The 13,195-nt window shown below is 46.8% G+C and overlaps 2 protein-coding genes across 4 annotated transcripts in view; one reads left to right on the top strand and one right to left on the bottom strand.

Annotated features, from left to right (window-relative positions):
* Vps13c (vacuolar protein sorting 13 homolog C) overlaps positions 1 to 1,225 on the bottom strand; it is a 153,880-nt gene extending 152,655 nt beyond the window's left edge. For 2 of the 3 annotated variants that reach the window (XM_006979296.4, XM_076576580.1), the window contains exon 1: positions 1,057 to 1,225. In XM_006979296.4, the coding sequence (XP_006979358.1) occupies positions 1,057 to 1,156 (100 nt within the window). In that variant the 5' untranslated portion in view covers positions 1,157 to 1,225. The remainder of the gene's footprint in view (positions 1 to 1,056) is intronic. The other variant, XM_006979294.4, reaches the window with a different exon arrangement.
* A 9,490-nt stretch (positions 1,226 to 10,715) lies between these two features.
* On the top strand, positions 10,716 to 12,124 carry C2cd4a (C2 calcium dependent domain containing 4A). The gene has a single exon (XM_006979297.4). The coding sequence runs from the start codon at positions 10,834 to 10,836 to the stop codon at positions 11,848 to 11,850; it is 1,017 nt and encodes a 338-aa protein (XP_006979359.1). The 5' UTR covers positions 10,716 to 10,833; the 3' UTR covers positions 11,851 to 12,124.
* The last annotated feature ends 1,071 nt before the right edge of the window (positions 12,125 to 13,195 follow it).

Below are 13,195 nucleotides of genomic sequence, written 5' to 3'. Positions count from 1 at the left end.
TGATGATGGTCTTGAATTTTAATAATGTATTTACCCAAATCCACTCAGATACCACTTTAACACGTGGCCAACATAATTGAGATACTTTTTTTTTTTTTTTGATACTCCATTAGGAGTAATGCTTATCTTATATTATAGGATTTTATATTCGGAGTGTGGAACCACATTTCAAATACCGAATAGATAATTTCTCCTTTGGCAAATGCCAACCGGACAGTGCAAGCCTATACTAAAATCGCTGACAATTAAAAGCAGTTCCGTCCATTTAAGTTGGCTGTTGTTATTTATTTATTTATTTATTATTTATTTATTTCTCCCCAAACTGACAAAATTCCCAAGCCTGACAGTAAATTAGTAAATACATAAAAGTACTCCCCATATCCCCAAACACCCCATTGGTGCTGGTATCCTGCGGTGCTGAGGAGGCTTGAGGCAGGCATACTGCCACTGAGCCACACTCCCAAATGCAAGTTTAGTGAAGAATGCAGAAGTAGACTACAATCACAAGACTTGTCTACCTCTAGTCCCCAGGATAAAAACCTTGGCAGGTCTTCCCGCACTTGCACCCCAAGCAGACAACCCTAATTAAGGACTCCTTCGGCCAATGGCTTGGACGTCTATTTCAAAAAAAAAAAAATGCAGGGCCCATGGTCGAACAAGGAAGTGGCTCAAGGTAGGAATCCCTGAGTTAAGGAGTCATGCCTTGGGGGCAGGCAAGCTTCTCTTCTCACTGTCTGTCATCCCTGCCCATCCCACCTTCCGGGTCTCGGGACCCAATTGAGAAGGAAGCCTGGTCCTGGGGCTGAGATGCCAGCGGAGATATGATGGCACTGTGGGGAGCATGAGCCGCGCTCAGACATCCGCTGCTGAGGTCAATAATTACATTTTTTCCCCTTGCTTTATACTGAGGGGTTCAAGAGGACCGCTTAGCAGCGCGATACCCCTGCGCGGGGGATGTCGACCACAGGGGCATGCCCAGCGGGGTCCCTGGGGTCCCCAGGCTCCACCATGCGCGGCCCCCGCTCCCACGCCGGCCGGCCTTGGCGTCGCGCTTACCGCCCCAGATGCCCAGCTTTAGCTGGGACTTGTTCAGGTTCTCCACGTAGTCCCCTAGGAAGCGGTTCAGCAAGTCTGCGACCACCGACTCCAGCACCATGGCGGGGACGAGGAGGCGGGAGAGGGCGGAGCCGGAACGCAGCGCGCAGGGGAAGGCAGTGGCGCGCGCCGAGACTGACAGCGGCGGCCCGCCCCGCGCCGCGCGTGCGCGACGCCGCCGCCAGTGCGCAGGCGTCCTTCCCCCACCGCCTCCACCGGTTTCGTGATTAGCGGAGGGGGGCCGACGAGAGAGAGAGTGAGGCCTGGGGCAAGGCGGTGTGGCGCTCCTGCTCGAAGCTGTGCGTTCGAGTCCCCAGCCTCTCATAATCCAGTCCAAGTCGGGCACGCCTCTTATCCCAGCACTGGGGAGACAGAAGTAGGAGGGTTCGAAGTTCAAGGTCATTCATGGCTACATAGCCAGTTCAAAGCCAGACTAGGCTATATGAGGCCCTATGTTAGAACTTTTTTTTTTTTTTTTTAGGTAATGAAATGGACTGGTGAGATGGCCCCGCGGGTAAAGGTGATTTCTGCCAAGCCTGATGTTCAAATCCTGAGACTCAATGATGAAAGGAGAGCACAGACACCCTCAAGTTGTTCTGATCTCCACACTCCATTATGCCTGGCATGCACACAAACACACAGAGAGAATGCAGAAGTAGACCATAGTAAGACCCTATCTCAATACATACATACATACATACATACATACATACATACATACATACATGGATAAATAAATAAAATTTAAAAATTAAGGCTGGGCCTGGTGACAAACATCTTTAGTCCCGGCTCTAAGAGGGAGGTGGATCTCTGTGAGTTCAAGGCCAGCCTAGCCCACCTAATGAATTCCAGACCATCCAGAGCTACACAATGAGACACTGTCAAATAAATAAATAATAGGGAAAATACAAAGAAAAACAAAACAGTGCTAACCAGTAACTGACGAAGACCTACTTCAGTCTTCCATTCTTACCACATAAAATAAATCCTTAACCATTTGTTTTTCCTTGCTCATCAGACTAAATCCAGACCCTCCCAGCTTCCCTGTGTATAACTAATAAACAGCAAATCTGCCTGCTCTGTACTGATGGTTTCCTTAATTCTTCTATCTCCCTTATCCCTGCTCACTGGTAACTACTTACTGGTCCCACTGGCCTCCGGGCTTTTTCTTTTCTTTAATCTATTCTTCAGACTGACACCAGAGGTCACTTTCTCAAAGCACAGATGAATCAGTTAGTCACCTACTAAAAAATAATAACCTGATATTTATACACACTTTTCAATCTTATCCAACAGCTTCCAGCATCTAGAACACTCTTCAGTCTGTCCCCAAACTTTTTTTTAAATTATTTTTATTTTGTGTGCATTTGTGTTTTGCCAGAGGTGTCGGATCATCATAGACAGTTGTGAACTGCCACGTGGGTACTGGGAATTGAACCCAGGTCCTCTAGAAGAACAGTTAGTGCTCTTATCTGCTGAGCCATCTCTCCAGCCTTCCCCGGAAAATTCTTTCTAATTACACCCTTTGGAATGGCTAATCTCAGTTGTCAATTTGATAAGATAATCACCTGTGTGATGGGAAAGCCTGAGAATAATGAATAATACCATTCCTGAAGGGGGGATCTTGAACTATATAAAAAGAAGAAAGAGTTGAGCACAATATTGACTCTCTCTGTCTCTCTCTCTCTGTCTCTCTCTCTCTCTGTCTCTCTGTCTCTGTCTCTGTCTCTCTCTCTCTGTCTCTGTCTCTGTCTCTCTCTCTCTCTCTCTCTCTCTCTCTCTCTCCCTCCCTCCTCACCTCCCCACCCCTCTCCTTGATTAGTCATGGATGCCTTGTGACTAACTGCTTTAAATTCCTAATACCTTGAGCCTTGAGCCAAAATGACCCCTGCTCCCTTGAATTGCTTTCATCGGATTTTATCACAGCAGCAGAAGTAACTCTGACCCCTCCTAAACCCTCCCTCTCCCTGCTTCCATCCTACTGACTCCTCACTGAGTAGTTTAAAGAAACAGTGCCTGTTGCTGTTGATAAGGGGTATGCAATAAAAAAGCAACAAAAAAAAAAAAAAACCACAAGAGTGTTTGGAAAACAGTAAGACCAGGAAAGAGGACACAGCAGCATGCCATAGTCCAACAAAGTCAAGTGCAACCTTGTGAGAGTTGTGAGCAACACTGACCCCCCAGTACTCATTCCCTGAAGCTCAAAAGCACTTCACAGTTTTGAAAGAATGTATAAATATGCTCTTATAAGCTTAATTCTGTTTTGTTAATTTTTTTTAACTCGTATCTCAGGAAATCTGTCATTAGTAGTCATCTTCCTGTAATTTTCACTAACAATTTGTGAGTTAAATAATTTTTTTTAATGTACCTAAAGAAACAGACACCAAAAGGGAGGCTTTATTTCCTGTCAGAACTTTTAGGTACTGAGACAGAATGGGCCATACTTGAGCATCCGGTGTGATCCCAAATCAGCATCCTTTGAGGGGCCCAACTCTGTAGCGGTGAATGCTCCTTTTATTCCCAGATCCAACACTGCAGTTTCCTAGCTCATCACATGATGGGCCTGAATCAGGAAACCGCAGTGGCTTGGCATCCAACCTGCTGCCACCACCAACCTGCTGCTCTTCAGGCCCCGAGTTAAATAATTTTAATAGAAACTTATTAGAGAAAAATGCAATCAAAATTTAAGTTCGGAATGCTAAGTAACTCCCTCCAAACCACATAGAAGTTACTAATTTCCTTCTCTGAACACTACCACCCTTTCCTCTGTCAATAATTATACAATTTAATCACCACCAGACTATCAGTCATTCTTTGATCTCCTTTAAAGGCTACTAGCAGAATAAAACTACTTAAAGCAGAGAATTCAAACATTTTAGTACAAATAATGTTATTCTGTACTAACAAGAGCTTTGAAAATTCGACCTTTTCCACTTTGAGTTTGTTTGGAGGTGTGGTGGCTGGCTGTGTGCATGTGGTGGCTGGCTGTGTATATGTGGTGGCTGGCTGTGTGCATGTGATGGCTGGCTGTGTGCATGTGATGATGGCTGTGTGCATGTGATGATGGCTGTGTGCATGTGATGATGGCTGTGTGCATGTGATGATGGCTGTGTGCATGTGATGGCTGTGTGCATGTGATGATGGCTGTGTGCATGTGATGATGGCTGGCTGTGTGCATGTGATGATGGTTGTGTGCATGTGATGATGGCTGTGTGCATGTGATGGCTGTGTGCATGTGATGATGGCTGTGTGCATGTGATGATGGCTGGCTGTGTGCATGTGATGATGGTTGTGTGCATGTGATGATGGCTGTGTGCATGTGATGATGGCTGGCTGTGTGCATGTGATGATGGCTGTGTGCATGTGATGATGGTTGTGTGCATGTGATGATGGCTGTGTGCATGTGATGATGGTTGTGTGCATGTGATGATGGCTGTGTGCATGTGATGATGGTTGTGTGCATGTGATGATGGCTGTGTGCATGTGATGATGGTTGTGTGCATGTGATGATGGCTGTGTGCATGTGATGATGGTTGTGTGCATGTGATGATGGCTGGCTGTGTGCATGTGATGATGGCTGTGTGCATGTGATGATGGTTGTGTGCATGTGATGATGGCTGTGTGCATGTGATGATGGCTGGCTGTGTGCATGTGATGATGGCTGTGTGCATGTGATGATGGTTGTGTGCATGTGATGATGGCTGTGTGCATGTGATGATGGTTGTGTGCATGTGATGATGGTTGTGTGCATGTGATGATGGCTGTGTGCATGTGATGATGGTTGTGTGCATGTGATGATGGCTGTGTGCATGTGATGATGGCTGTGTGCATGTGATGATGGCTGTGTGCATGTGATGATGGCTGTGTGCATGTGATGATGGCTGTGTGCATGTGATGATGGCTGTGTGCATGTGATGATGGCTGTGTGCATGTGATGATGGTTGTGTGCATGTGATGATGGCTGGCTGTGTGCATGTGATGATGGCTGTGTGCATGTGATGATGGCTGGCTGTGTGCATGTGATGATGGCTGTGTGCATGTGATGATGGTTGTGTGCATGTGATGATGGTTGTGTGCATGTGATGATGGCTGTGTGCATGTGATGATGGTTGTGTGCATGTGATGATGGCTGGCTGTGTGCATGTGATGATGGCTGTGTGCATGTGATGATGGTTGTGTGCATGTGATGATGGCTGGCTGTGTGCATGTGATGATGGCTGTGTGCATGTGATGATGGTTGTGTGCATGTGATGATGGCTGTGTGCATGTGATGATGGCTGTGTGCATGTGATGATGGTTGTGTGCATGTGATGATGGCTGGCTGTGTGCATGTGATGATGGCTGTGTGCATGTGATGATGGTTGTGTGCATGTGATGATGGCTGTGTGCATGTGATGATGGCTGTGTGCATGTGATGATGGCTGTGTGCATGTGATGATGGCTGTCTTTGTGCCTCCTGTAATGGCCCAAATCCTCCACATTTATTTAAAAATCCCATTTTTTTTATTTTTTTATTTTTTTTTTTTGGTTTTTCGAGACAGGGTTTCTCTGTGTAGATTTGTGCCTTTCCTGGAGCTCACTTGGTAGCCCAGGCTGGCCTCAAACTCACAGAGATCCACCTGCCTCTGCCTCCCAGAGTGCTGGGATTAAAGGCATGCGCCACCACTGCCCGGCTCCCATTTTATTTTTTAAAAGAATTTCTGATACCAAACTGGACAGAGAAAATCCCACAAGACCTCAACACTACACAAAGAACCACAGGCAACTGAAAAACACTGAGAGCAGGACAGGGGCCCTTCCCCAGGGAAGAACACACCACCGGTTGTCCAGTGGCAAACAGTCAGCCCAGAAAACATACATACCAATAACATTATAAGGACTAAACAGATTATATTAGGAAGATACATACATATGCATAATATACATAATCACATAAATATACATATATGCATGCAATAACAATTGATGAAAAAGAGGCCATGAATTTGAGGGAGAACTAAGGGGGTATATAGGAGGGTTTGGAGGGAGGAAAGAGAAGGGAGAAATGCTGTACTTATAATCTCAATAAATAATAAAGAGAAAAAACTTAACCTCATATATGAGTACTACATCTACATCATTTCCACCCCCACACTACTCTTCCCCATCCCATTTTAAGACAAGCATGACTAATATTAAGAAACACCATCAGGGGCTGGACAGATGGCCCAGTGGTTAAGAGAACCGGTTGCTCTTCCAGAGGACCCAGATTCAATTTCCAGCACCTACATCGAGGCTGGCAACCATCTGTAACTCCAGTTCCAAGGGATATGATGATCTCTTCCAGCCTCTGTGGGCATTGCACACGTCTGAGGCACAGAAATACACACAGGCAGACACACACAAAATAAAATAATAATAATTTTAAAAATTAAAACACTGTCAGCACCCCAAGTACAGTCCTATAGGGGAGGTAAAGTGGAAGCCCGGGCTAGCTAAAGAAAATGACCACTGTAGTGACTGTAGTTATTCCATGCTTTTTAAACCAGAAATAATGAGGTTAAGAACACCTTAGGTTCCATCTGGCTTCCACATGCGCACCAAAGCATGTGATACCTGAGTGGGAGTGGGAGCGCACTCACATGCACGCGCGCACGCGCGCACACACGCACGCACTCACTCACTCACTCACTCACTCACAGACTGACAGGGCTAGGCCAGGGAAAGGATGGAGACAGCACAGCAAGGAAGCTGACAGAACATCTGGTTAATCTAACCACCCAAATTAACAGAAGACACTGAAGACTGGAGAGAATACAGAGGCTCACCCGGTGTTCCACAAGGTAATGGCTATAAAGCTAAAGCCCACGGGTCCTTTCCTCTATGCTTTCCCGGGTTGAGTGAGAGGTATCACTCAGAGCACCAGCCGATAATCTCTAAGGCTTTATATACTGACACAGAAAAATTGCTCATTTTGCTAGGTACGGCCCAATGTGATTTGGGGTTTGTCTATCTATCAAGAAATGTCCTGATGAAGATAATGAACACAGTCATCACGTTAAGCCTGTATTTGCCTGTATGGTTAATGCATTCAAAGCCTTTTCCAGCCGGGCGGTGGTGGCGCACGCCTTTAATCCCAGCACTCGGGAGGCAGAGCCAGGCGGATCTCTGTGAGTTCGAGGCCAGCCTGGTCTACCAAGTGAGTTCCAGGAAAGGCGCAAAGCTACACAAAGAAACCCTGTCTCGAAAAAAACCAAAAAAAAAAAAAAAAAGCCTTTTCCAGGTATTTTCAGTTATGTACAACACAATACTGTTAACTTCACCCTACTGTGCCACAGACCACTAGAACAGGTCTCCTCTCTAACTTGAACCCATTACCCAACCTCTGCCAGTCATCTTTAATAAATCTATTTTTAAGTAAACTCAGTCTCCATTTACTCTGAGTGTACCTCCTGCCACAATGGTGTTCAGCCTGTTTATGTTCTTTTCACAGCTCCAACTCTAGAAATCCCCATGGCTACAGGTATGAGCTCAGAATGAACACAGCCTTCCTCTGCGTAGATTTGTATATTCTGGGTATCTGGCTGGACCAGATTACACCAACCTCCCAAGTACGGGGTAGGTTCATGCTTCCGTGTTAAGTAAAACATGAGACTTATTGTGGTCCCAGAGGATTGGCCTGTGAGAGCACGTGTCTGTTGTTTTCAAGAAACACTAGACAGGAAATGTTTTCAAGGTGTTACTAAAGAAGGTGAACTGTTAATAAAAATAAAACAAGCCGGCTTTGCTTGGCTGAGCAGAGAGATGTTTTTCAAGAATTTCAGTGTGAATCAGCTAATGCCTGACTAAGCAAACATGCATAAGAACAGAGACAACAGCTAACTGTTAGCCAGCACATGCTGTCTTCCCAGAGAACTCACAAGAATATCTTTACCCTGACAGCAGTCTATGCCACAGATATGGCAGCTTCCCTTGTACAAGCTGGGTTCAACAGGTTAGTGACCTTGATTCACAATTTCTCAGACTGAGTTCTTATAGTACTTGTCATTTTAACCAGTGTCTGGGATCTCACGAAATCAGCAGCACATTCCCTATGGGGGGAAAAATGAGTTTGAATATATGTACATGTCCTTTGAGTGTATAATTACTTTCATAGACTGAACCCTGGTCCAAGAATTTGAGCCCGGAATAGAGTTTATAAGATGAAGGAGAAGCTAGTCACGAACATGGTAAACACAGGAACCTGCTCCAATTATCCTCATTAGACTAAATATAAAATAGAATCCAAAGTTCCTTGAAGTTAGAGAGATGGTTCTGTGCCTAAAAGCACTAGATGCACTTGTAAAAGACTCAAGTTTGGTTCCCAGCCCACAACTGCCTATAATTTCAACTCCAGGGGTTTCATCACCTTCTTCTGGCCTGTTGGGTGATCTACATGCACGTCCATGAGTGTGTGTGCATACGTTCATGTGCATATACACATATTAAAAACAAAATATTGTTACATTTTTCCTTTTCACTACTGCCCTAGCTAGATGGAATTCAAGTATTTCAACTTTACCATCTCCTTCCTCTTCTAGGAGTTGTACATAAGTTGACAGGATCTGGTACAGCCTAGATTCATGTATCTCTCATGGCGGTTAAAACCCAGAAAGCATTTTGTAAAATTCTGCTTCACACACATGAATGAACTAAGGAGTAATTACTCTAATAACAACAGATACAACCACTGATACTGTGCACATTAGGTCCAATGTCGAACCTAATTCTTTTGGTTACCTATTTTATCCAAGGGCAAACCTATGGTATGTATTATTGTGGTCTTTACATCGGATACCAAGGCTCAGAAACATTCAGTAACTTGCTCATAGTAAGCTACGTTCTAGAGTCAAAATTTGTCATGATTTCAGACCCAGTCTTCTTAACTACTGCCAGTGTTCCCACTATCAATATTGATATTCACTACTTCTGTGTCTTTAGCATTTACTATGTTACATACACATACTGCATAATAATATGCCTTAATCCCCCCAATAACTCATTACCCATTAGTGGGCGTTTGTTTCCTGTCCTTGATGACTATGGGTAAGTTATTTAACCTGTGAAGTGCTGTTTTTTTGTTCATAAAACATGGATAATCTGATTCCTAAGGCCCCTGTGACAACTCCAGAGATGAAGTTATTTAGCACATTGTGTGTCCTGGATGCAAAACACACGACATGCCTCAAACTGAAGCCCCCTTTGCCTGAATTCATCTTAATTCGTTCAACACTTAATTCGTTCAACTCTCCAAGAGACCATTCATTTGCAAAGCAGCATCTCAGAAATATCCTGCGTCCAAACTCTAATCGAAATATCCCAGGATGTCTTTCAACTCAAGCTGCAAGCAACTCTCTTAAAGGATAAACACCAGTTTTCAAGAGAAAGGATAGGGGTCTCAGAGGAGCAGAGTCTCCAAAGGCCAGATATGGTGTGTGTCTCCAAAGGATGATGCCAATGGCTGGATGTATGAGGTATATTTCTCTAATTAAAAATTAGCACCCCCACTTTAAGGTTGTGGATATATATATATATATATATATATATATATATATATATATAATCTCAAGTGTACACCAGATGATTTCTTTACACAGGAATACACCCCTGTAACACCACCCAAGACAAACATGGAACATTTCCGGAACCCCATAAGCTCCCCCTCCAACCCAGAGTGATTTAAATCAACAGAGAAAGGACCTCTAAAATCAGGACGGAATGCAGAAAGTGAAGAACTTTCAACGTTAGGCAGGAGGAAGGTTGGATATGAGAAAGGTCATTGGTAAGACAAACCCAGCTTCTGGCTTCTTGCGAATGGTGCATAAAGTGCTTCTGGGCGCTCCTGTTCCTTTTGTTCCTAAGTCCTCAGGAGGACTGCGACACGATCCAAACTTAATCCTATTTTGCATGGGAGGAAACAAACCTGTTCAGGGTTTTGGAGGAGAATGACTCCAACAGCAGCAGAAGAGCGGGCTGTGGGATCAGATCAGCAAATCCATCCACGTGGCAGAGGGACCTGGGAGGGCCAGGCGTCAGGTTACCAGGCAGCGCGGTGACAGCCGGTATAAAAGCCCTGACCGGCTGTCCTGGATGGAACACCAGCAATCAACCTCGCCGCGCGTGCTTTGAATTTCTCAGCGTCTCTCGGGTTTGAAAACCATCTGACTCCGAACACCAGGTATATGAATTGGGAACCCAATTCCCTCCAGGCTGTGAGATCTGAGTGGCCTGAAGCTCTTTGAAAGGAGCCACCGTGTGTGTGTGTGTGTGTGTGTGTGTGTGTGTGTGTGTGTGTGTGTGTGTGTTCTCGTTGACTGGAGTGATATTAGACTTTTGAGGTGTCAGGAAACGGATGCACAAATGCACAAATCAAAGCACCTTTTGGCACCAGGGACAGAGGCTAAAGTTAGAAGACAAGGGGTAGCAGGGCCACTAAGGGAGGGTGGGGAAGACTGCAGCAAGCTGCAAATCTACATGACAGCCGATTGGAAACGGGGGCAGGTGGTGAACGACAGTTTTTCAAACTCTGAAAACAGTTTGCAACGGAGGTGACAGATGCATTTTGCTTCGTAGGGGTCTAGACAGGACGAAGTCGGAAAGAAAAAAAAAAAAAAGAGGAAAGAAATTCCCGCTTTCCTCCAGGCTGCCTCTGACAGGTGTGCGTTTGAATATTGCAGGCAGCCCCAAACAGGATCACCGGGTTCCAAGACCAGCGGCTAGATGTGGTGCCTGGAGCGGCTCCTGCGGAACCGAGACGGGTTTCTCCCCGGGCGCGTCCGCCGCACCAAAGCGCAATCGTCCGCAGCGTGCGGAAACGTGCTCACTCCTGACCGCATCCCAGAGTTCTGCATCCCACCGAGACTGGAGCCTAGCACGACCTGGGCTGCGCTACGTGATGCCTGTGCTGCGGATGCGGAGACGGACGACCACGCGGGTCGCACCGACTGGGATCCGCGCTCACAAGCCGCGCTCTCGCTGCCGCACCTGCCCCGCGCACGCACCGCCTACGGCTTCTGCGCGCTGCTCGAGAGCCCGCACACGCGCCGAAAGGAGTCGCTCTTCCTCGGCCACCCAGGAGTTCCCCGGCCCGGACTTCGCCGCCGCGCGCACACCTACGCAAGTCCGCGCCGCGTCCCGGACGCCCCGCGCCCCGCGCCTCGTAACCTAGATGCCTCCCGGGTCCTGCCGCCCACTCCTGCTCCCCGTAGACACCGCCTCCTGCGCGTCCCCGATGGGCTGCTGAGCCGCGCGCTGCGGGTCCCTCGAGGTCGGGCCGGTGCGCGCCCCGCGCCCAGTGGAGACAAACAGGAGAGCGCCGCCTCCTGCGCGCCCCCGGACCCCACCGGCCCGGATCCCAAGCGCCTGCAAGCCGAGGCTAGCGTGGCTCTGGGCCGCGGGGATTGCACGCTGCACCTGGCCGCCGAGTACTGTCCACGCAGCGCGTGTCTCCGCCTCCGCCTGCTGCGCGCTGAGGGTCCGGCCGCCGCGCTCGAACCCCGAGCCCTGGGCTGCCGCCTCAGCCTGGTGCTGCGGCAGTCGGGCCAGCAGCGCGCCAGCGTTCTCCACCGCAGCCGCAAGGCCGCCCTGGATCAGGACTGCTGCTTTGATGGGCTCTCGGAGGAGCAGCTGCGCCGCCTGGCCGTGCGCATCAAGGTTGAGAGCAAGGGCCGCAGGCTGGAGCGTGGAAGGCGGCTGGGCCAGGGTGAGCTGCTGCTGGGCTCGCTACTGCTGCTCTGAGCCCTGATTCCGTGGGGCCATGGACACTGAAGGTCTCTTGGACCTGAGATGCTCACACTCTTGGCCCTGGGACACTTGGAGACAGTCTTAGCTTTTGGTCCTGGAACACTCACAGCCTCTTGGCTCTTGAACCCTTCAAAGTCGCTTGGCTCTGAGACACTCCCAACTCTTGAACCTTGAGAGTCGCCTTATCCTGGCACACTCACAACCTCTTGGCTCTTGGACATGGATAAGCCATTTGTACAAAATAAACATGTCTTTGTTTTTCTAATCATGGCTTTGTTTCAATCAAATCCTGGCAGAAATGATCCTAGATTATCACAGTAACAGATGTAACTTATTTTTGTGTGGGCAGACACCTTGAAATTTCGGTTGAGCAATGGGGTAGTATTGAGCAGTGTTTCTCACTGTAGACAGAGATTGTATTTCATATGTATCACACACTTGAACTGGAAGATAGTTAATAGACCAGCCTCATTTTATAAGTTCTTTCATTTCATGGTATCTTTAGGGACTTATAGTGTCAGTTACTTCTGAAGCATTAAGATGTTGCATAAGGGCCAGAGTCTACTAAGATTGCTGAGTGGGTAGAAGGTGTTTGCCACTACACCTCATCACCTGAATTAGAATCTAGTGAGGACTGTGAGACCTGCATGATGGAGAGGAAAAAACCCTGCAAGTTTTCCTCTGGCATGACCTCCCCCCTACACAACATAAATAACGTAATTAAATCATTTTTAATAAAAGGCCAGGAAGAAATGACTCCAAGCAGGGAGTCCACTCATATCCTAAGCTCCATCCTGCTAGGAATACAATAAAGAAGTGGAAATCATTTTAATGTTTACTTAATATTTAAGTAATAATTTATAATATTACTTAATATACATATGTTACTTAATATAATGTTACTTAATATTTAAGTAACAGTCAAAGTAGCTTTACAGGTTTTAACTTGTTTCGTTTGGAGAGCAGCCCTAGATAGAAGGCACTACCATCCCCATCGTGTAGATGAGGCATGGAATAAAGAGAAGTCAGGGCATCAGTATTTCACTCACTAAAATGCTTGTCTGGGAATTGGGGTATAGCTCAGTTGGTACAGTGCTTCCCTAGCACGCACAACACCCCAGGTTCTATCCCCAGAGCTGCACAAACCTTAGGTCCTATTATTAACTCATACCTGTAATCTCAATACTGGGAGGTGGAAGCAGATGGATGAGAAGTTCAAGGCCATAGAGAGTTACAAGCCAGCATAAGCTACATGAGACCCTGCATCAAAAAATAAACAAAATGCTCATCCTCTGAATGTGATGAGATTTTGCAACTTGTCTGAACATGGCCCCGAGTT

Source organism: Peromyscus maniculatus, chromosome 7 (genome assembly GCF_049852395.1).
Source record: "Peromyscus maniculatus bairdii isolate BWxNUB_F1_BW_parent chromosome 7, HU_Pman_BW_mat_3.1, whole genome shotgun sequence".
Lineage (NCBI taxonomy): Eukaryota > Metazoa > Chordata > Mammalia > Rodentia > Cricetidae > Peromyscus > Peromyscus maniculatus.
The sequence above is the reverse complement of the archived record's forward strand: the minus strand, read 5'-3'. Positions and strand labels throughout refer to the sequence as shown.